Below are 22,008 nucleotides of genomic sequence, written 5' to 3'. Positions count from 1 at the left end.
GGCACTTCAGCCAGTATTGAAGCTTTAGCCAATCAGACGGATCTTCAACAGCACATCATACTCAAGTTTCAAAATAAAAGTTGCATTACTGTAATAGGAACTTATATTACTTCCAACCATATTAATTTAGTTTTATCAAACTACTTTGTCCCTTCTGTTAAAAACAATCACTCATACAAACTCAGCCAAAATTATGAAAACACTTTTATTAGAAAAACAATTGCTTTTGTTATTCATCATGAGTATTCAGTTAGTTTTATTTATTCTACACATGAATCTGACTGCCATAACTGCCCTGTCTTGATCCTTCTGTACACAAGTTAATTTGCCAGCAAACAACCTGCAGTCTCTTTAGTCACAACACCTCTTAAGATTTTGTTAGGGTTATTTAGTTCACAAAAGTCCAAAGTTATTTCATTCCTATATTCATAAGTGCAGGATTCTGAACAACCTGAGCACAGTGCTGGTGAGTCACTGGTGAGTGAAGCCATTTTGGCTCTGTCCCATCCCAGTTACTTTACTCCTACATTCTCTCTAGGGGTCGCCTGTACTACTGAATCACTGTACCGTCTGTAATCCCAAAACTGGATCACAGCGTTCCCTCCTTGCTGTAGGAGGGGTTCCCCAGCCCCTTTGCTGAGTTTTCCCCTGTTTTACATGTCTGTCGCCTCCAAAGGACCAGGGTGACCAGGAAAAGGAGCAGAAGAAATCCCAGCCCTCCTCCGATAACCCCCGCCCTTAGGGCCAGGTTGGTGGCCTCAGGGGGGTCATAGTGTAGGCAGGAGAGCTTCGAGGGGGCGCTGGCCCCCGCCATGTTCACCGCCTCCACACACACCTTGACTCCTGCCTCTAGTTCCCCCAGCACCCCGCTCCGAGAATAACTCCCGAACTGGAGAGGTTCTCCTCTTCGATCTTCGATCACGACCCGGTACCCAGATACCACAGAGGCTGGGGCGCACCACCGTATCTCTGCCCCCCCATTCGCGCCTGGTACTAGCTTCTGGAGGTGTGGAGCATGAGGGGGCTCGCCTGCCCCACTTAGACCAGGGCAGAGGCATCCGGTCTGGGCAGAGAGCTGGGAGCAGGGGAGCTGATTGTCCTGGCAGGGATGGTAGTCACAGGGCTTGGACTGCATCGGAACTAGAGTAGAAGCTGATGGTGATTTTCTGTGGTTAGGAGGGAAATGGGAAGCATCCTCTTCAGTGTAGTCATCTTCGTCGTAGTCGAAGCCCACGCCGGTAACATATTGGATCTTGGGGTATGTAACTGGCGGGGAGGTGGGAATGGCGTGTGTGAGAACGGGGCGGGTGTTGATGAGGCGGGTGGGAAGCAGGTCAGGGGTCAGTAATAGAAGAAGGAGCATTGCAGCCAAGTTCCAGCAGAATGACATCATCTCTGTGGAACAGAAATGGAAAGATTATAAACACAAGTCGGAATTACTTCCCACATTATGACCATGTGAACCCATACAGGAGGAGGCACAGGATACAACAGACAGAAAGATATGAATGATAATGTACTGTAGGACAACGGGTTCACAGAGAGATAATGTTCTGCAGGAAAACCGGTTCACAGAGAGATAATGTACTGTAGGACAACCGGTTCACAGAGAGATAATGTACTGTAGGACAACCGGTTCACAGAGAGATAATGTACTGTAGGACAACCAGTTCACAGACAGATCATGTACTGTCGGACAACAGGTTCACAGAGAGATAATGTGCTGTAGGACAACTGGTTCACAGAGAGTTAATGTACCGTAGGACAACCGGTTCACAGAGAGATAATGTACTGTAGGACAACCGATTCACAGTGAGATAATGGACAACTGGTTCACAGAGAGGATAAACTAACAAGCCTGATTCTCAAGGAGTTAAAAAAAGAAAGACAGAATTAATTCTGTACAAAGGTTACAAAGATGGACAACGCTGCCCACCACATTTAGTCACTATTGTACATAAAGCAGAGTGGAGTGGAGGCTAATGAGGGGAGGACGGCTCATAATAATGGCTGCAATGGAACGAATGGAAGGGCATCAAACCATGTGTTTGATGTACTTGATACCATTCCACTTATTCCGCTCCAGCCATTACCACGAGTCCGTCCTCCCCAATTAATGTGCCACTAACCTCCTGTGGTAGATAAGCATTCTGGGGTTCTATAGGAGTTCCAAATGTATGTAGGTGAAGGGTCACTTGTTAGGGCTTTAATAATGAACATTCATTGGCTCAGATGAGTAACCATTAAAAACACAACAAAGGGAGGATGAAGTGTCCACCAGCTAGTGCTCTCTTCTCAGTTGGCAGCGTGCCAGACAAATCTGTGGGAACCCGAGCTGAACTCTCAACACATGCTAGTCCTCTATTTAGCTTCCACATACTTTCATCCACAGAATAACACAGCAACATTCTAAATGATTCAAGTTGTTGTATGGCTTAATCTGAGTTGATGTTGACTAGGTTAATTAATCATTCATCATCTTTTTAGGTGGTTGTGAAAATGCAAGAAACATGAGTACAGTCATGCTCTCAAACATCACCATAGCAGCCAAGTGAAAGAAAACTATAACATACCAATGCGAGTAGTTCATCTTTTACTTTACCTGAATTGTAGAATAATAGGATATCTAATGTCTCTTCCCGCAATCCCTCTTCACTCTTCTTTGTTATTTTCTCAACTCTCACATTCTCTCTCTCTCCCTCCCTCTCTCTTTCTCCAAACCAGCATCTTCTTTTATTCTCACCAAACTTTACCCTCCTTTTTAACACCCCCTCATTTCTAAACTCTGTGCTTCTCCCCCCCCCCCCCCCCCCTCTTTCTCTCAATTCTCTCTATCTCACTCTCTCACTCCAGGTCTCCTTTTCTCTATTTCCGTTAGGGGGGAGGGTGTACTGTTCGTATGTGTCCCTCCTTGCATACTAATTTACTCATCAGTAGCAGTAGGCAAGCTTGAGCTGGCTTGTTTGTGTGTGTCAGTGTGTTTTTCTATGAGGAGGTATATAGTATGTTGGCTGTTCATGACATAATTGTATGAGAAAGTGCCCATGTATTTTTGTGTGTAATGTATGTACATAGAACACGAGTTTGGGATCAGATCCTTTTAAAGCATGTGACTCACATACTCACATTCCAGTGTGTGCAGGAGTGTGTCAGTGTGTGTGAGGGTGAATGCTTGAGTGTGTGAGGGAGGGAGGGAATGTTTGAGCATGCATGTGTATTGTTACAATCTCCATGGTGTGCATTGTTGCAGACCTGAAGGATAGGGGTTGGGCTCCAGTCCTTATAAGGATTGCTGGCAAGGCGGACAAGCTGGGACATGACAGAAGTACCAGCATCTGACTGATAAAGAGAGCGAACCAGGAAATCAGAATCAGAGCAGGAATCACTTAGCTTCCTCTTTGTCCCATGCAACACCCCAAATACTACTGCTACCCAACACCTCACTGATACCCCCATACCCTGAGTTGTTATCTACTACTACAATCCACAACATGACACCTCATCTTGACTATAAGATGTGGTCACCTGATACTACCCCCAACATGTCAACTTAAACCTAAAATATTATGAGTTGTAACTTTATTGGTGGGTGTTATGCAAAGACTTGTCTATACTTATCTGAAGTTCAAGTGAATCATTTATGTATGAAGAAACAATGTATGTATCATGGAGTGAGACTATAGGTATACACCGTGTATTCGGGAAGTATTCATACCCCTTGACTTTTTCTACAATTTGTAATGTTACAGCCTTATTCTAAAGTGTATTTAAACAAGTTTTCTTCTCATCAATCTACACACAATAGCCCATAATGACAAAGAAAAACATGTTTTTAGACATTTCTGCAAATTTACATATAAAGAAAAAAGCTAAAATACATTTACATAAGTATTCAGACCCTTTACTCAGTACTTTGTTGAAGCACCTTTGGCAGCGATTACAGCCTCATGTCTTCTTGGGTATGACACTACAACTTTGGCACACCTGTATTTGGCAGTGGTGTAAAATACTAAAGGAAAAATACTTTAAAGTACTCCTTAAGTCGTTTTTGGGGGTATCCGTACTTTAATTTACTATTTATATTTTCGACTACTTTTACTTTTACTTCACTATGTACTTTTTACTCCACTATGTACTATTTACTCCAAACATTTCCCCTGGCACCCAAAAGTATTAGTTACAATTTGAATGCTTAGCAGTGAAGGAAAAAGGTCCAATTCACACACGTCCCTGGTCTTCCCTACTGCCTCACTCAACATAAATGCTTCCTTTATAAAGTATGTCTGAGTGTTGGAGCATGCCCCTGGCTGTCAAAAAAACGAATACAAAAATGTAATTGTGCCGTCTGGTTTGCTAAATACAAGGAATTTGATGTATCGCACTTACTTTTACTTTTATTCAAGTATGACAATTTAGTACTTTTTCCACCACTGTACTAAAGTCCATTTAAAATCTGACATTTAAAAACAACTTTTACTCAAGTAGTATTTTACTGGGTTACTTTCACTTTGACTTGAGTCATTTTATATTAAGGTATGCCATTTGAATGCTTGTTCCACCTCTGTATTTGGGGAGTTTCTCACATTATTTTCTGTAGATACTCTCAAGTTCTGTCAGGCTGGATGGGGAAAGTCACTGCACCCCTATTTTCAGGTCTCTCCAGAGCCACTCAAGGACATTCAGAGACTTGTCCCAAAGCCACTCCTGCGTTGTCTCGGCTGTGTGCTTAGGGTCATTGTCCTGTTGGAAGGTGAACCTTCGCCCCCAGTCTGAGGTCCTGAGCGCTCTGGAGCAGGTTTTTATCAAGGTTCTCTCTGTACTTTGCTCCGTTCATATTTCCCTCAATCCCGAATTGTCTCCCAGTTCCTGCCCCTGAAAAACATCCCCACAACATGATGCTGACACCACCATGCTTCATCGTAGGGATGGTGCCAGGTTTCCTCCAGACGTGACGCTTGGCATTCAGGCCAAAGAGTTCCATCTTGGTTTCATCAGACTAGAGAATCTTGCTTCTCATGGTCTGAGAGTCCTTCACGTGGCTTTTGGCAAACTCCAACTGTGCTGTCATGTGCCTTTTACTGAGGAGTGGCTTCCATCTGGCCTAGCATAAAGGCCTGATTGGTGGAGTGCTGCAGAGATGGTTGTCCTTCTGGAAGGTTCTCCCATCTCTACAGAGGAACTCTTGAGCTCTGTCAGTGGGACCAACTGGTTCTTGGTCACCTCCCTGACCAATGGCGATTTTAGCATGTAAATCTTGGTGGGGGAAACAAACATTTTTGGGGGGGATGCATACCAGCAAAGCCACTACACAACACAACACAAACAAATACATGAATTGCACTATAACGGTGACAAACGGTGCCCACAAACCTACATAAAGTTGTCCCTACAGCAGTGTCCCAACAGCAGAGTCCCAACACCTTACCACTGCTACACCTGGCTATCAGTGGAGCCTTGTCTGGCAGCAAAACAGTTCATTCAGCCTCATTTACTGCCTTTAACAAAAACATAGATGATATGGCTGACTTGCTTAAACAAATGTGGTTTCTACTGACAATTGAGATGTACAAACTATGACATAAGGGGATGACAAGAAGATAAGAGTTAATCTGTAATTTTGATTAAGACATTAATGCGCGAGCTTGGACGTACATAGTCAATAACACTATTTGTTCAGCACTTTTGAAATGTACAGCAACAGAATTCAGAACACGTGCCATTCTTACAGTGTTCACCCTGTACATCAAGTCAGAACCATATGATAAATAAAGAGGGCATATAAGCAGACAATGAAAGCTCTTACAATATTCAATGATTACATTTCTCTAAAACAGGTTATAGGCTACATGTGCACCACCGATTCAGAACAGTACACGAAATTAAGAGGGAAAAATAGACCAAATTATTAGGGTGAGGCACATGGGCTTACTACACAACATACACTTAGTATTACTAGTATTACTTTCTTAGCTACAGTATACATATCTCCCTGGCATATTACATAATTTATGCAGCTGCATACAATACATTTTTTGACTCACATTGTTGTGCTGTGCTCACTTGAACAGGAAGGTGGTGCGGCATTCCTTTGTGGGCAAATTTTGTCATCAAACTTTGTCATCCAAGTCTGGCATTCTCCTGATTTATGGCGCTTTCAAGAGAAATGGGAACAAAAAAAAAACAAGGTTGAATCATGATGACGTCAATGATCTTCAGGTCGTAGCTCGAGAAAGAGGCCCATGTTCCCAACTTACAATTCTGAGTTGGATGACCATTCAAAACTTATTTTCCCAGTCGGATCTGGCTTTGTCCCGAGTTCCCAGTTCCACGTTAACAGTTGTTTTGAACGTGGCAGAAATCATGCTGGATTCCACTCCACTGTATACCAGGCTAGTGATTGCTTTGCATGTCACGACTTCCACCGAAGGTGGCTCCTCTCCCTGTTCGGGCGGCACTCGGCAGTCGTCGTCACCGGTCTACTAGTTGCCACCGATCCTTTTTTCTTTTCTGCTGGTTTTATCTTGATTGTTTTCACCTGTTGAAGCCCGCACCAGAACATGGAGTCAGCAGGAGCAGCTGAGCCCCCCCCTCCCATCCATGGAAGAGCGGGTCCTCCATCACACAGCCATCCTACACCGGATTGGAACATTGATGGATCCAATGATGGACAGAATGGAGAGATAGGAGAGGAGCAGCCTCCCTACTCCTCTTCAGCCTGCACTACCAACTTCTCCGTCGGCGTCCGAACCCAGCGTTCTTCGGCTTGCGCTCCCGATGGAGTACGATGGAACGGCTGCCGGGTTTAAGGGGTTCTTGCTACAACTAGAGCTTTACCTGGCTACCGTTTGCCCGACTCCCTCGGGAGAGGAGAGTGTGAGCGTCCTCATCTCGTGCCTGACGGGCAGAGCCCTGGAGTGGGCCAATGCGGTCTGTGAGGGTCCAGAGTCAGCGAGGGACCATTACCCTGAGTTCACCTGCCGTTTCCGGGCTGTGATCAACCACCCACCGGAGGGTCGAGCGGCAGGTGAATGGCTGTTCCACCTTAGGCATGAGACGAGGAGCACGCAGGACTTCGCGCTGGAGTTTCGGACCCTGGGCACTGGATTGGGGTGGAATGACAGGGCCCTGAGGGACCATTACCGGTGTAGCCTCCGGGAGGATGTCCGCAGGGAGCTAGCTTGTCGGGACGCCACCCTTACACTAGACGAACTAATCGACATGTCAATCCGTCTGGACAACCTGCTAGCTGCTCGCGGGCGTCCAGAGCGAGTTATGTTTGTTTTCCACCCCCCAGTACTCCAGCTCCAACACCCATGGAGTTAGGGGTGCTACATCTAGGGCGACCGGAGGAGCCTCCTCCTGCACCAGTTGTGGTCGGAGAGGGCACACTGCTGACCGGTGCTGGAGGAGCTCGTCTGGGAGTCGAGAGGTCAGGCAGAGCACTGCTCGGACACCCCAGGTGAGTCAGCACCAGAATCTCCCAGAGCTCCCTGTTGGTCATATGTTTGTACTAATCTCTTTTCCTGAGTTTTGACCCTCTTCCCAGCAAAAGGCGCTAGTCGATTCAGGTGCAGCTGCGAGTTTTATGGACCACGGGTTCGCTCATATGTTAGGGATTCTGTTGGTGCAGATAGGCCAACCCTTGCCCGTGCACTCCCTAGATAGTCGACCGTTAGGGTCAGGGCTGGTCAGGGAGGCCACGGTTCCACTGAACATGGTAACGCAGGGGGGTCATAAGAAGCGGATTAGTCTCTTCCTCATTAATTCTCCTGCATTTCCAGTGGTGCTGGGGATTCCCTGGTTGGCTATTCACAATCCCAATATTTCATGGAAGCAGGGGGCTCTTAAGGGGTGGTCAGAGGAGTGTTCAGATAGGTGTATAGGAGTTTCCATCGGTGCAACGACGGTTGAGAGTCCAGAACAGAGAGTCCACTGTGCGCATTCCCTCAGAATATGCCGATTTGGCTATCGCTTTCTGTAAAAAGAGGGTGACCCAATTACCACCTCATCAACAAGGGGATTGTGCGATTAACCTCCAGGTAAACGTGGAAACAGGGGGCTCTTAAGAGGTAGCGGGTAACTTGGGCGACTGTTGGAGCATGCATGACCTGTACGTCAAGGCTGAGAAATGTGTGTTCTCCAAACAAGCCGTCTCTTTCCTGGCGTATCGCATTTCCACATCTGGGGTGGTGATGGAGTGTGACCGCGTTGCAGCCATGCGTAATTGGCCGACTCCGACCACAGTAAAGGAGGTGCAGCGGTTCTTAGGGTTTTCCAATTACTACCGGATGTTTATCAGGTGTTTTGGCCATGTTGACCATGTTTATCTGGTGTTTTGGCCAGGTGGCTGCTCCCATTACCTCGCTGCTGAATGGGGGACCGGTGCGTTTGCGGTGGTCAGAGGAGGCGAGCAGAGCTTTTAGTCGTCTGTTTACCGATGCTCCCGTATTGGCTCATCAGGACCCCTCTTTGGCATTCATGGTGGAGGTGGACCCGTCCGAGGCTGGGGTTGGAGCCGCGCTATTACAGTGCTCGGGCACGCCACCGAAGCTTCGCCCCTGCACTTTCTTTTCGGGGAAGCTCAGTCCGGCGGAGCGAAACTATGACGTGACGTGGAGGACAGGGAGTTGCTGGCTGTGGTAAAAGCTCTGAAGGCGTGGAGACATTGGCTTGAGGGGGCTAAACACCCTTTGGACTGACCACCGTCATCTTGAGTACATCCGGGCAGTGAGGAGACTGAATCCTCGCCAGGCAAGGTGGGCCATGTTTTTCACCAGATTTCGTTTCACCATCTCTTATAGACCAGGTTCCCGTAACAATAAGGCCGACGCACTGTCCCGTCTCTATGATACTCGATCCCACTCCCATACTTCTGGCCTCATGTCTGGTGGCACCGGTGGTATGGAAGGTGGACGCGGACATCGAGCGGGCGTCGCGGTTAGAAACCACGCCACCACAGTGTACAGTGGGCCGGAAGTACGTGCCGCTTGGTGTTCGTGACAAATTGATCCGGTGGGCCCACACGTTACCCTCCTCGGGTCATCTGGGAATTGAGAGGACGGTGCAGGGTCTTAGGGGGAGGTACTGGTGGCCCACTTTAGCTAAGGGCGTGAGGTTTTATCTCTCCTCCTGTTCGGTGTGCGCTCAGAGTAAGGCTCCTAGACACCTGCCTTAGAGGGAAGTTACAGCCCCTCCCCGTTCCACAACGACCTTGGTCACATTTGTCGGTGGACTTCCTCACCGACCTTCCCCCGTCTCAGGGGAACACCACGATCCTGGTCATTGTGGATCGTTTTCTGAAGTCCTGCCGTCTCCTCCCGTTGCCCCGTCTCCCTACGGCCCCGCAGACTGTGGAGGCCCTGTTTACCCACGTCTTCCGGCACTACGGGGTGCCTGAGTACATTGTTTCTGATCGGGGTCCCCAGTTCACGTCCCGGGTTTGGAGGGCGTTCATGGAGCGTCTGGGGGTCTCGATCAGCCTGACCTCAGGTTTTCACCCCGAGAGCAATGGGCAGGTGGAGAGGGGGAACCAGGATGTGGGTAGGTTTCTGCGGTCGTATTGCCAGGACTGGCCAGGAGAATTCCACCGCCTCCATCCTCTCCCTCCAGGTTGTCCTCGAGAACGGTGTCGGCGGGCAGCGGGAGCCGCGTGTCAGAGGGGGGGCACTGTCATGAATTCCACCGAAGGTGGCTCCTCTCCCTGTTCGGGTGGTGCTCAGCGGTCACCGGTCTACTAGCTGCCACCGATCCCTTTTTTTCCCTGTTGGTTTTGTCTTGATTGTTTTCACCTGTTGCTTATTTTGGTTCATCAATGGTCTATTATGGTCTATTTAAACTTCCAATGCCTGCCTGCTTTTGTGCGGGCTTATTCCTACTGTCAGTGGTGAAGTTGTTTTTCTCCTGCTTAATTTGTTGTATGTTATTTCCTGGTTTTTGGAGACATACCTGATTTATGGTCATTGCCTGATTGTTGGCTAGACCAAGTGAAATAAACGCATCCATTGGAAGTATTGCTCTCTGCGCCTGACTCTACACCCACCACCCATAGAATTCCATGACATTGCAATGCTTGCAGTTAACAAAGGATTTCTACAAACCACTCATTGTTGAATTTGCGATTTCTAACTTGTTGTGTAATGTTTATGTCCAATGGCCGATGAGCACCGATACGTTTTATCTATAATTTCTCTTCATTATTAAAAGTTTATATTTGACAAGGATTAAAAAGGATTTGCAAGTAGATTGTCAATTTGATTCATGATGATGACTGCTAGCTAAGATTTTGAATGTATAATGTTGACATGATCAGTTGACTTGATGTCATTTTATCTGTGACCAATGCCCTGAGCCTACTTGGAAGGGCACTTCTAATGTAATCCGATGGCAGCACCCAAGGGGCTTGAATTTTCGAGCTCTACCCTTAGATTTGGCAGTGACGTAGTCTCCCCATGAGTGACAGAACACTGAGACAATCACGGCGCACCTAGAGAGGATTACCAAGCCTGACCCACCACCACAGAAAGCCCTGAGCTAGGCTGAAACCCCTGCATTTTGGAGCTGCCTTACTCAAGAAAGCAAAAAAGAGACCATGTTTGTATGCAGCTTTATTAACTCAAGGATTTTATATATATATTTTTTACATTGTTTGCAAACTGATGTGACGTACTAATATCAAAATAACATGCAAAACAGGCAACTGCCCCAACTGCCCTGAATGACGGGTCGCCACTGTCCCTGACCTAGGCCCTTCTCCACAGATTGCTCAGTTTGTCCGGGCGGTCAGCTCTAGGACGAGTCTTGGTGGTTCCAAACTTCTTCCATTTAACAATGATGGAGGCCACTGTGTTCTTGGGGACCTTCAATTCTGCAGAATTTTTTGGGTACACTTCCCCGGGGCTGTGCCTCAACACAATCCCGTTTTGGAGCTCTACGAACAATTTCTTTGACCTCATGGCTTGGTGTTTGCCTTTTCAAATCATATCCAATCAATTGAAATTACCACAGGTGGACTCTAATCAAGTTGTAGAAACAGCTCAAAGATGATCAATGGAAACAGGATGCACCTGAGCTCTATTTCGAGTTTCATATCAAAGGGTCTGCATGGTTATGTAAATTAGCAATTTTTATGGTTTTATACATTTGCAAAAATATTATAGAAAACTGTTTTTGCTTTCACATTATGGGGTATTGTGTGTAGATTTATGAGGAAATATTTTTATTTCATCCATTTTAGAATAAGGCTGTAACATAACAAAATGTGGAAAAAGTAAATAGGTCTGAATACTTTCCGAATGCACTGTACAACTGAAGTCATGACTCATGCTAACATGACATCACATTAATCATGCTAACATGACATCACATGCCTTGAATCTATTCTACCGCGCCCAGAAACCTGCTCCTTTTACAATCTGTTCCGAACATACTAGACGACCAGTTCTTATAGCCTTTAGCCGTACCCTTATCCTACTCCTCCTCTGTTCCTCTGGTGATGTGGAGGTTAATCCAGGCCCTGCAGTGCCTAGCTCCACTCCTATTCCCCAGGCGCTCTCATTTGTTGACTTCTGCATGTTCTGTTTCTGTTTCATGCATGTTAACATTAGAAGCCTCCTCCCTAAGTTTGTTTTATTCACTGCTTTAGCACACTCCACCAACCCGGATGTCCTAGCCATGTCTGAATCCTGGCTTAGGAAGGCCATCAAAAACACTGAAATTCCCATCCCTAACTAGAACATTTTCCGACAAGATAGAACTGCCAAAGGGGGCGGAGTTGCAATCTACTGCAGATATAGCCTGCAGAGTTCTGTCTTACTATCCAGGTCTGTGCCCAAACAATTTGAGCTTCCACTTTTAAAAAGCCACCTTTCCAGAAAGAAGTCTCTCACCGTTGCCGCTTGCTACAGACCACCTTCTGCCCTCAGCTGTGCCCTGGACACCATATGTGAATTGATTGCCCCCCATCTATCTTCAGAGTTCGTGCTGTTAGGTGACCTAAACTGGGACATGCTTAACACCCCAGCCATCCTACAATCTAAGCTTGATGCCCTCAATCTCACACAAATTATCAATGAACCTACCAGGTACAACCCCAAATCCTTAAACACGGGCACCCTCATAGATATCATCCTAACCAACCCTCCCTCCAAATACACCTCTGCTGTCTTCAACAAGGATCTCAGCGATCACTGCCTTATTGCCTGCGTCCGTGATGGGTCTGCGGTCAAATGACCACCCGTCATAACTGTCAAATGCTCCCTAAAACACTTCAGCGAGCAGGCCTTTCTAGTCAACCTGGCTCGGGTATCCTGGAAGGATATTGACCTCATTCCATCAGTAGAAGATGCCTGGTTATTCTTTAAAAGTGCTTTCCTCATCATCTTAAATAAGCATGCACCATTCAAAAAAATTTGAACCAGGAACAGATATAGCCCTTGGTTCCCTCCAGAACTGACTGCCCTTGACCAGCACAAAAACATCCTGTGGCATACTGCATTAGCATCGAATAGCCCCCGCGATATGCAACTTTTCAGGGAAGTTAGGAACCAATATACACAGGCAGTTAGGAAAGCAAAGGCTAGCTTTTTCAAACAGAAATTTGCATCCTGCAGCACAAACTCGAAAAATGTATGGGACACTAAAGTCCATGGAGAATAAGAGCACTTCCTCCCAGCTGCCCACTGCACTGACGCTAGGAAACACTGTCAACACTGATAAATCCACGATAATTGAGAATTTCAATAAGTAATTTTCTATGGCTGGCCACGCTTTCCACCTGGCCACCCCTACCCTGTCAACAGCCCTGCACCCCCCACTTGTCCAAGCCTCCCCCATTTCTCCTTCACCCAAATCCAGATAGCTGATGGTCTGAAAGAGCTGCAAAATCTGGACCTCTACAAATCAGCCGGGCTAGACGATCTGGACCCTTTCTTCCTAAAATTATCAGCCAAAATTGTTGCAACCCCTATTACTAGCCTGTTCAACCTCTCTTTCGTATTGTCTGAGATCCCCAAAGATTGGAAAGTTGCCACGGTCATCCTCCTCTTCACAGGGGGAGACACTTTAGACCTAAACTGCTACAGACCTATATCTATCCTACCCTGCCTTTCTAAGGGCTTCGAAAGCCAAGTTAACAAACAGATCACTGACCATTTTGAATGCCACCGTACCTTCTCCGCTATGCAATCTGGTTTCTGAGCTGGTCATGGGTGCACCTCAGCCACACTCAAGGTCCTAAATAATATCATAACAGCCATCGATAAGAGACAATACTGTGCAGCTGTATTCATCGACCTGGCCAAGGCTTTCGTCTCTGTCAATCACCACATTCTTATCGGCAGACTCAACAGCCTTGGTTTGCCAAATGACTGCCTCGCCTGGTTCACAAACCACTTCTCAGACAGAGTTCAGTGTGTTAAATTCGAGGACCTGTTGTTCGGACCTCTGCCAGTCTCTATGGGGGTGTCACAGGGTTCAATTCTCGGGACGACTCTTTTCTCTGTATACATCAATGATGTCGCTCTTGCTGCTATTGATTCTCTGATCCACCTCTACACAGATGACACCATTCTGTATACTTCTGGTCCTTCTTTGGGCACTGTATTAACTAACCACCAGATGAGCTTCAATAACATACAACTCTCCTTCCGTGGCCTACAACTGCTCTTAAATGCAAGTAAAACTAAATGCATGCTCTTCAATCGATCGCTGCACGTACCTGCCCACCCGTCCAGCATCACTACTCTGGATGGTTCTGACTTAGAATATGTGGACAACTGCAAATACTTAGGTGTCTGGACTCTCCTTCCAGACTCACATTAAGCATCTCCAATCCAAAATGACATCTAGAATCGGCTTCCTATTTCACAACAAAGCATCCTTCACTCATGCTGCCAAACATACCCTCGTAAAACTGACTATCCTGCCGATCCTTGACATCAGCGATGTCATTTACAAAATAGCCTCCATCACTCTACTCAGCAAATTGGATGCAGTCTATCACAGTGCCATTTTGTCACCAAAGCCCCATATACTTCCCACCATTGTCACCACTTTTTGAAATCTGACACCTTGGCTGTATTAACAAGATGTTAAGCTTTATTTTGATGTATAACACATATATTTTCAAGAATGTAAAATATTTGAATTTAGTATTTTTGAATTTCGCGCTCTGCAATATCACCGGATGTTGGCCTGGTGGGACGCTACTGTCCTACGTATGCGTAAGAAGTTAATTGCTAAACTGTAATTATTTCGCCACTATGGCCTATTTATTGCCTTACCTCCCTTATCTTACCTCATTTGCACACACTGTATATAGACTTTTTATATTGTGTTTTTGACTGTATGTTTGTTTACTCCATGTGTAACTCTGTGTTGTTGTTTGTGTTGCACTGCTTTGCTTTATCTTGACCAGCTCACTGTTGTAAATGAGAACTTGTTCTCAACTAGCCTACCTGGTTAAATAAAGGTGAAATAAAAAATACTATTAAGTCCTGCTAACATGACAGCTCATAAATCATGCTGACATGACAGCTCATAAATCATGCTGACATGACAGCTCATAAATCATGCTAACATGACAGCTCATAAGTCATGCTAACATGACAGCTCATAAGTCATGCTGACATGACATCTCTCTGACAAGAATGGAAGAACACTGACAACACACACAGACACACATTCCCTTCAGCGTTTCCTCTTCTTTGTTTTGTTGTTAACTGCTACTTTAGTCTGTTTCTAACCAGATGGAAACATGGGACATGTCATATCTATAGGCAGGGATCACTGGGTATGTGAGTGCTGGTACTACTAATGCAGCAGGCCTAGAACACTTTATTATTAGAAACAATAAACACCTATTCATTCCATTTCACATTGATGAATTGCCAATGGACTTTTAAGTGGATAATTCATCATGTACATTTCAATGAGGGAGTCTAGACTGTCAGGGACAATCAATGCTTGCTGCTGTCTGGTCACACACACTGAGATGAAACCATGCATGTCACGTCAGGAGACTGTCGAGCACAGTGTGTCACACAAAATATTGTTTTATCTGAAAGTTTTCTGCCCGAGTGGGTGACACCTTGCTTCCAATGCGAACCACACCAGGATCACAGACATCAGCTATGGAGTACAGCTAGGGAATAAACCAGTTAATTGAATTCTATAGAACAAACTGTATCGCTTTCAGAACCCTGAAGGTAAATCATTTGATGTGAGTCACAACAGTGTGATAATGGTTCTGCCAGCTCCACCCCATCCCTGCTGGATGCTGCATGTTCAGGCATGCTGAACACTACTTACATTACCTGCACCTCTCCCCCCCTCGCTCTCTCTAACCCCCTCTCTCCCCCCCTCTCTGTGTCTCTCCATCTCACCCTCTCTCCCACGCACCCTCTCTGTGTCTCTCCATCTCACCCTCTCTCCCACTAACCCTCTCTGTGTCTCTCCATCTCACCCTCTCTCTCACTAACCCTCTGTGTCTCTCCATCTCACCCTCTCTCCCACGCACCCTCTCTGTGTCTCTCCATCTCACCCTCTCTCCCACGCACCCTCTCTGTGTCTCTCCATCTCACCCTCTCCCCCACTAACCCTCTCTGTGTCTCTCCATCTCACCCTCTCTCTCACTAACCCTCTGTGTCTCTCCATCTCACCCTCTCTCCCACGCACCCTCTCTGTGTCTCTCCATCTCACCCTCTCTCCCACGCACCCTCTCTGTGTCTCTCCATCTCACCCTCTCCCCCACTAACCCTCTCTGTGTCTCTCCATCTCACCCTCTCTCTCACTAACCCTCTCTGTGTCTCTCCATCTCACCCTCTCTCCCACGCACCCTCTCTGTGTCTCTCCATCTCACCCTCTCTCCCACTAACCCTCTCTGTGTCTCTCCATCTCACCCTCTCTCTCACTAACCCTCTCTGTGTCTCTCCATCTCACCCTCTCTCCCACTAACCCTCTCTGTGTCTCTCCATCTCACCCTCTCTGTGTCTCACCATTTCTCCCACTAACCCTCTCTGTGTCTCTCCCACTAACCCTCTCTGTCTCTCCATCTCACCCTCTCCCACGCACCCTCTGTGTCTCTCCATCTCACCCTCTCTCCCACTAACCCTCTCTGTGTCTCTCCATCTCACCCTCTCTCCCACTAACCCTCTCTGTGTCTCTCCATCTCACCCTCTCTCCCACTACCCTCTCTGTCTCACCATCTCTCCCACTAACCCTCTCTGTGTCTCTCCATCTCACCCTCTCTCCCACTAACCCTCTCTGTGTCTCTCCATCTCACCCTCTCTTTCTCACCTTCTTTCTTTCAGTCAGTTCCAGTCTGCATCATTCAGCCTTGATGAAATTAAATGTCTGCCTCCAGAATTCCCCCATATGGTTACATAAAGTCTGTCTTTTCTCTGCTGGGAGACCACCCGCCCGCCCCCAGTCCCAGTCATTCCTCTGTGTTCTTGAGCCTGGATCACCCGCCTCCACCTCTCAGAGGAATTAAAGAATCCCAGAATCAACAGGAAATCATTGACCAACCTTCTCCTGGGCCCCTTGACCTTTGAGCCCTTACATGTGTGAATCGCTGGGAAAGTTCTAGAAACAGAACTCCTCAATCATTTATTTATAGGCCTCATAAAGGAGTGGGATGATGCTCCCACAGAGATAAATCTTATAATGTAGTGATCTAATGATGAAATATATGATTATTAAACAACGCCACCCAACAATGTATCGACCCCGAGGGACAAAGGGTGCTTAGCTATAACTTCTTAGCTATACACTGAGATAGGCCAGGTGAGGTGTTCATTTCAAAAGCAATTAAGACAGGATGTTATTGGGTATTGGCTTAAGATGTTTTCCAAGACATCCATAGGAATGTGACCCATGGATGTCGGACACTAGCTTGTTTCTACCTCGACATTGACCTAATTAGGCCTACATAAATTCAATCACAGCTAACCAAGAATCTTAATTTGGCTAAAGAGAGGTTTCTCCATCTCCCAACATGAGATTGGTCAATCAATCCTAACCACACTGTCAACTAAACACATCCTGTGTGTCAACTGTGGCATATTGGCCCCATCCAATGGTGAAAGTTAACTATTGCACACAATCACAGCTGTGGTCTATGATTAGGGACAGTTGTACACAAACACAGCTGTGGCCAATGATTATGGACAGTTGTACACGATCACAGCTGTGGCCAATGATTAGGGACAGTTGTACACGATCACAGCTGTGGCCAATGATTAGGGACAGTTGTACACGATCACAGCTGTGGCCAATGATTAGGGACAGTTGTACACGATCACAGCTGTGGCCAATGATTAGGGACAGTTGTACACGATCACAGCTGTAGTCTATGACTAGGGCCAGTTGTACACGATCACAGCTGTAGTCTATGACTAGGGACAGTTGTACACGATCACAGCTGTAGTCTATGACTAGGGCCAGTTGTACACGATCACAGCTGTAGTCTATGACTAGGGCCAGTTGTACACGATCACAGCTGTAGTCTATGACTAGGGCCAGTTGTACACGATCACAGCTGTAGTCTATGACTAGAGCCAGTTGTACACGATCACAGCTGTAGTCTATGACTAGAGCCAGTTGTACACGATCACAGCTGTAGTCTATGACTAGAGCCAGTTGTACACGATCACAGCTGTAGTCTATGACTAGGGCCAGTTGTTTTGGTTGGTTATTTGTTTAATTTTTATACCAGTGTTTTCACCATTATCCACTAGGTTTGCTGCAGGTAGAAAATCCATAATTGTCTGGTTGTGTGTGAGTGTTCGGTGGGGAGGCTTCCTCTACTAATCTTAATTGCACAAAGCCGATTGTTTGGCAGGGAAAACTATTTGTAGACCAGTGATTCTATACCTAATTTTGCTCAAACTGATCCTCTCCAATGGACTCGGAAGTGGTAGCTAAAAATGTGTAATTTAGGGAAGTTTAGGGTGGCAAGGGCAGGGTAGCCTAGTGGTTAGAGCAGTGGACTAGTAACTGGAAAGTTGCAAGTTCAAACCCCTGAGCTGACAAGGTACAAACCTGTCGTTCTACCCCTGAACAGGCAGTTAACACATTGTTCCTAGGCCGTCATTGAAAATTAGAATTTGTTCTTGCCTAGTTAAATAATGGGAGAATATAAAAAAGCATACTCCCTGCACCTGCTTTGGTAAAAAGCTGAGAGATGGGGCTGGAGGAATGTAACCTCTTAAATTCATAGAGTTGTGGATGCAAAGACTGACCATCCATGATATCAAAATAGTTTAATTTTAACCATGTTTTGAGGCTATATATATATATATATATTTTACATTTACCTGGTGTAAACAAACATATATTTGGCGTTCTGGTGGTTTATGAACTAAACTCATTAGGCATTTAAGTTATATTGTTGAAGAATATTGGGTACTTATAATTAAAAGAAGTCCAAAAACTGATATAGCAACTGCTGATTGCCCCCTTTAAAGGGTAGAGTCAATGATAACAACCCGACCGGGTTTCGAACCCAAATCCGAATATCAAACCCACACATTAACCATTACGCCAAAAAGTTTAACAGGGACTGCCTGTGTGAATGCAAATATAGAAGCTTGCTTTTCACGCCTCAGTTCTTCACCATTAGATGTAAATAACGTCTAAACGCTATTTATCCTGGTCTAAAACGCCGACGTATGGGATGTAAACGGTGCATATTTGCTGATAAAATAGGAGGCTGTATCATGTCGTAGTGAAATTAAATCAGCTGGTATACACCGGATACAAAGTTGCGCCGAGAAATTGTTACATTGACACTTTTCCGCGATAAACTGTAGTCTTCTACAATTGTAAACTCACTCCATCAACGTCATTCACTGAGCTGCGGCTGCGCTTTCCAAAGTAGTTCTAGTAGTGTTTGTCAGAGACAGCAGAATGCGTGGGGGCGACATTCGAATATTTTCGTAATCTCACACTGCAGGAATGTTAAACCCGGCCATTGGTGACGAGGTCGTGGAGGCGGGGGCAAGCTTGTTGAATGAAGGTTGTTTTCTGTGTTGACACGGTGATCCTGAAAGCCCCCGGCCGATAGATCCACATATTCCAATGTAAAATTAAACAAATGAAAGAGGAGGAGCCGAAACTCATTTATTTACAGATTAGGCTACACGATGTAGAGTAGAGACTCAGTACAGCGGGAGCGCGAGATTGGCGAGCAGCAGACGTTTTCATAGGTTGATTTACATTTTGCACGGAGTAGGAAAGCAAAAGTTAAATATTTTCTGGCGTCATCATTTCCCATAGAAATAGGCTACGGGGACATCTGATACCATGATAAATAATACGTGCCTGTCCTTTCACCATACAATCGATTTTTTAGCGACAGTTCGGATACTACCATTGGTGCAGTGACTTCACTTTGTCTACTCTTCTTGGAAGAGCAGAGCAGAAAGAAACCGACTTCGTTTTTATTATAGACAATCCTTGTCAATCAGTAGGCTACTGTCGCTATCTGATGCATGAGCGATGCAGCCAGAACACAACAGTAACCCCTATACTGGACAGGATGAGGGGGGGATCAACGGGATAGGAGACAATCAGACCGAGGAGGAAGCATTGAGCGGCGAGCCGCCGACCGAACACTGGGATGAGGCTACTGCAGACTCTGAAATGGCGCACAACGGTGGTTCTCCCCAAGACCAGGAGAATCAGCAAGCACAGGAGGACCAGGGACAGGACCTGGGAGATGGCGAATGCAAGATCCCACATGAGGACAGCACTATCCAGCTAATAGAGGCTGGATGTCTCGATAGTAAACCCGGTGTGTCCCCGAATTCACAGTCTCAGTCCTCGGCACCAGGGCAGAGCCCCGGGTTCGTCCCACCCGAGGGCGGGTTCGGCTGGTTAGTTGTTTTCGCTGCTACCTGGTGTAATGGATCCATTTTCGGGATACAGAACTCCTTCGGTATCCTCCACATGATGCTGGTGGAAGACCATGCAGATCCCAATGACAAAACTTCGCAGTTTAAAGTAGGTGAGTCTGTCCTGTGACTGTTGCACCTTTTAAAATGAGCCTACTGATGGTGACTTACTGTTGAAGGTGATCGGGAATGGTCAAATAAACATAGCCAGAACCAGAAGAATGCTCAGCATTGTCTCAAGACGATATTGAAGTAAAACATAAAATGAAAAATGTCATTATTGATCATATCCATCTTTGCAGCTTCTACCCTCAAGCCATCTTTGCTGTGATGAGAATTTAGGCGACTACTTCAGTCTCATCATCATTATCATCTGTTTGAAGACTTCAAGTTAATATATAGACTATACCTAGGCCATATAGCACCAGAGTTTCCTTGCATTAACTTTCTGATCACGGCTCTAATTCTGTCATACTGCTGGATAACATACCGTTCTCATGTTGTTGTCCTTATGTTCTCCTCATATTGTTAATGTGTTTTCCACGTGACAAAGTCGCAAGTGTGTGTCACTAAAAGAAGCCCTCTGGTTGCCTGTCAGTTTTACCAAAGCCCCCTGTTGTATTGTGTCCTCAATCTTCACCTCTAACCTGTTTAGGACTTAATAGGCTTTTTTCCCATAACACACACATACAGCTCTTTTGCCTCACTACACCAGGGCCGTATGTACTCACAAAGCATCTCAGAGTAGGCATGCTGATCAAGGATCAGTTCCCATCCTGTCCATGTGATCTAATGCATTATGATCTACAGTATGAGGAACAACTCTTAGTGTATACAGGCCCTGATGCATGCCAGGGATGTGCAGTTAGTTAGTTTTTCTATAAATGATTCACAATGGGTGAGGAGGGAGGAAGGACAGGCATTTTGGGATAGGTGAGGCTATAGTCTGTCCACGGCTCAGTTATCATTGAGCTGCAGCTCAGTTAGAGTTCATGTTTAACAGCTTAGTAGCCACCATGACACCTTGAGTTGTCTCAACCACTTAAATTGTTAGGATGAAACATGTTTGTGGCTATAAAGAAATCCAATTGTCTTCTCTCTAACACTCTCTCAATTCTCAGAATGGGTCTGATGTAGGCCTAGGTTCATTGTTAACTCTGTATACATTCTTGGAATGGAAGTGTACACATGCGCAGGTTTTCAACTGAAACTTTTAGGTCATTATCCACTGGAGAGTCCTTTCCTCGTTCCCAAAACAACAACCCCTGTGTATTCGGATGACGATTGTCAAGACCTCTCCCTCTCATTTTTTCCTTTGTTAAAACTTTTTAATGTTTGGGTCCATCCAGGATCCTGATTTCTAATCTTGAAAAAGGTGTCCACTGTTATCATATCAAAAGGGATTAGATTAGTGAGCTGCAGTCAGATCCCTAAGCAAGACTAGCTCGCCCCGGCAAACTTCGGTGCAGAAGGGGCTTATAGACTGCCTGGCACAGAATCACATTTCTCAGCTGAGCCCACCCTAAGTGCAGTGCCTAGGCCAGTACCCACTCCTAATACCTCTTCAGAGTGAGACATAAAGTAGAATTTACATTGATGCGAACTCTGTGAAATCAATGCCCATTGCCAAGATGGCGCTGGAGAAGAAGGCTGATGTTTTACGTGTTCCTATCCAATTGTGTGTTTTTGTTGGGTTCTTTGCATTGTTTGTATCTTATTTTTTTAAACTTATTTTGTACATAATGTTGCTGCGACCGTCTCTTATGACCGAAAATAACCTCTGGACATCAGAACTGCGATTACTCTCCACGATCTGGAATAATAAATTTTTTTCTTTAACGAGTCCGACAAGCCAGACGTGAATGACATACTGCTTTCCCGGGAACAGGCCCAGAGCCCCATCATTTGGGTGAAGAGAAGGCTGAGAAAAAGAGGCAGGAGGGCGGGCTGCCTTCTGAGAATTCATAGGCGATCAAATAAACCCCCACTGCCTTCCATTCTGCTAGAAAATCTTTGGAAAATAAAATCGATGACCGAAGGGACATTCAAAACTGTAATATCTTATGCTTCACGGAGTCGTGGCTGAACGACGACATTATCAACATACAGTTGGTTA

The 22,008-nt window shown here is 45.9% G+C and overlaps 2 protein-coding genes across 2 annotated transcripts in view; one reads left to right on the top strand and one right to left on the bottom strand.

Annotated features, from left to right (window-relative positions):
* Positions 1 to 186: 186 nt before the first annotated feature.
* LOC109880739 (leucine-rich repeat neuronal protein 4-like) lies at positions 187 to 2,846 on the bottom strand. Its single transcript, XM_020472935.2, has 2 exons — positions 2,603 to 2,846; positions 187 to 1,395 (listed from the first exon to the last, which is right to left on the bottom strand). The coding sequence occupies exon 2, from the start codon at positions 1,391 to 1,393 to the stop codon at positions 590 to 592; it is 804 nt and encodes a 267-aa protein (XP_020328524.1). The 5' UTR covers positions 1,394 to 1,395; positions 2,603 to 2,846; the 3' UTR covers positions 187 to 589.
* A 16,020-nt stretch (positions 2,847 to 18,866) lies between these two features.
* Positions 18,867 to 22,008, top strand: part of LOC109880738 (monocarboxylate transporter 8) — a 32,933-nt gene continuing 29,791 nt past the window's right edge. The window contains exon 1 of the mRNA XM_031789733.1: positions 18,867 to 20,005. Coding sequence (XP_031645593.1) covers positions 19,498 to 20,005 — 508 coding nt within the window. The 5' untranslated portion in view covers positions 18,867 to 19,497. The remainder of the gene's footprint in view (positions 20,006 to 22,008) is intronic.

Source organism: Oncorhynchus kisutch, linkage group LG15 (genome assembly GCF_002021735.2).
Source record: "Oncorhynchus kisutch isolate 150728-3 linkage group LG15, Okis_V2, whole genome shotgun sequence".
NCBI lineage: Eukaryota > Metazoa > Chordata > Actinopteri > Salmoniformes > Salmonidae > Oncorhynchus > Oncorhynchus kisutch.
The sequence above is the reverse complement of the archived record's forward strand: the minus strand, read 5'-3'. Positions and strand labels throughout refer to the sequence as shown.

Bases quoted from the DNA above. Each gene is read 5' to 3' on its own strand.
- LOC109880739 (XM_020472935.2), bottom strand. From the start codon at position 1,393: ATGATGTCATTCTGCTGGAACTTGGCTGCAATGCTCCTTCTTCTATTA.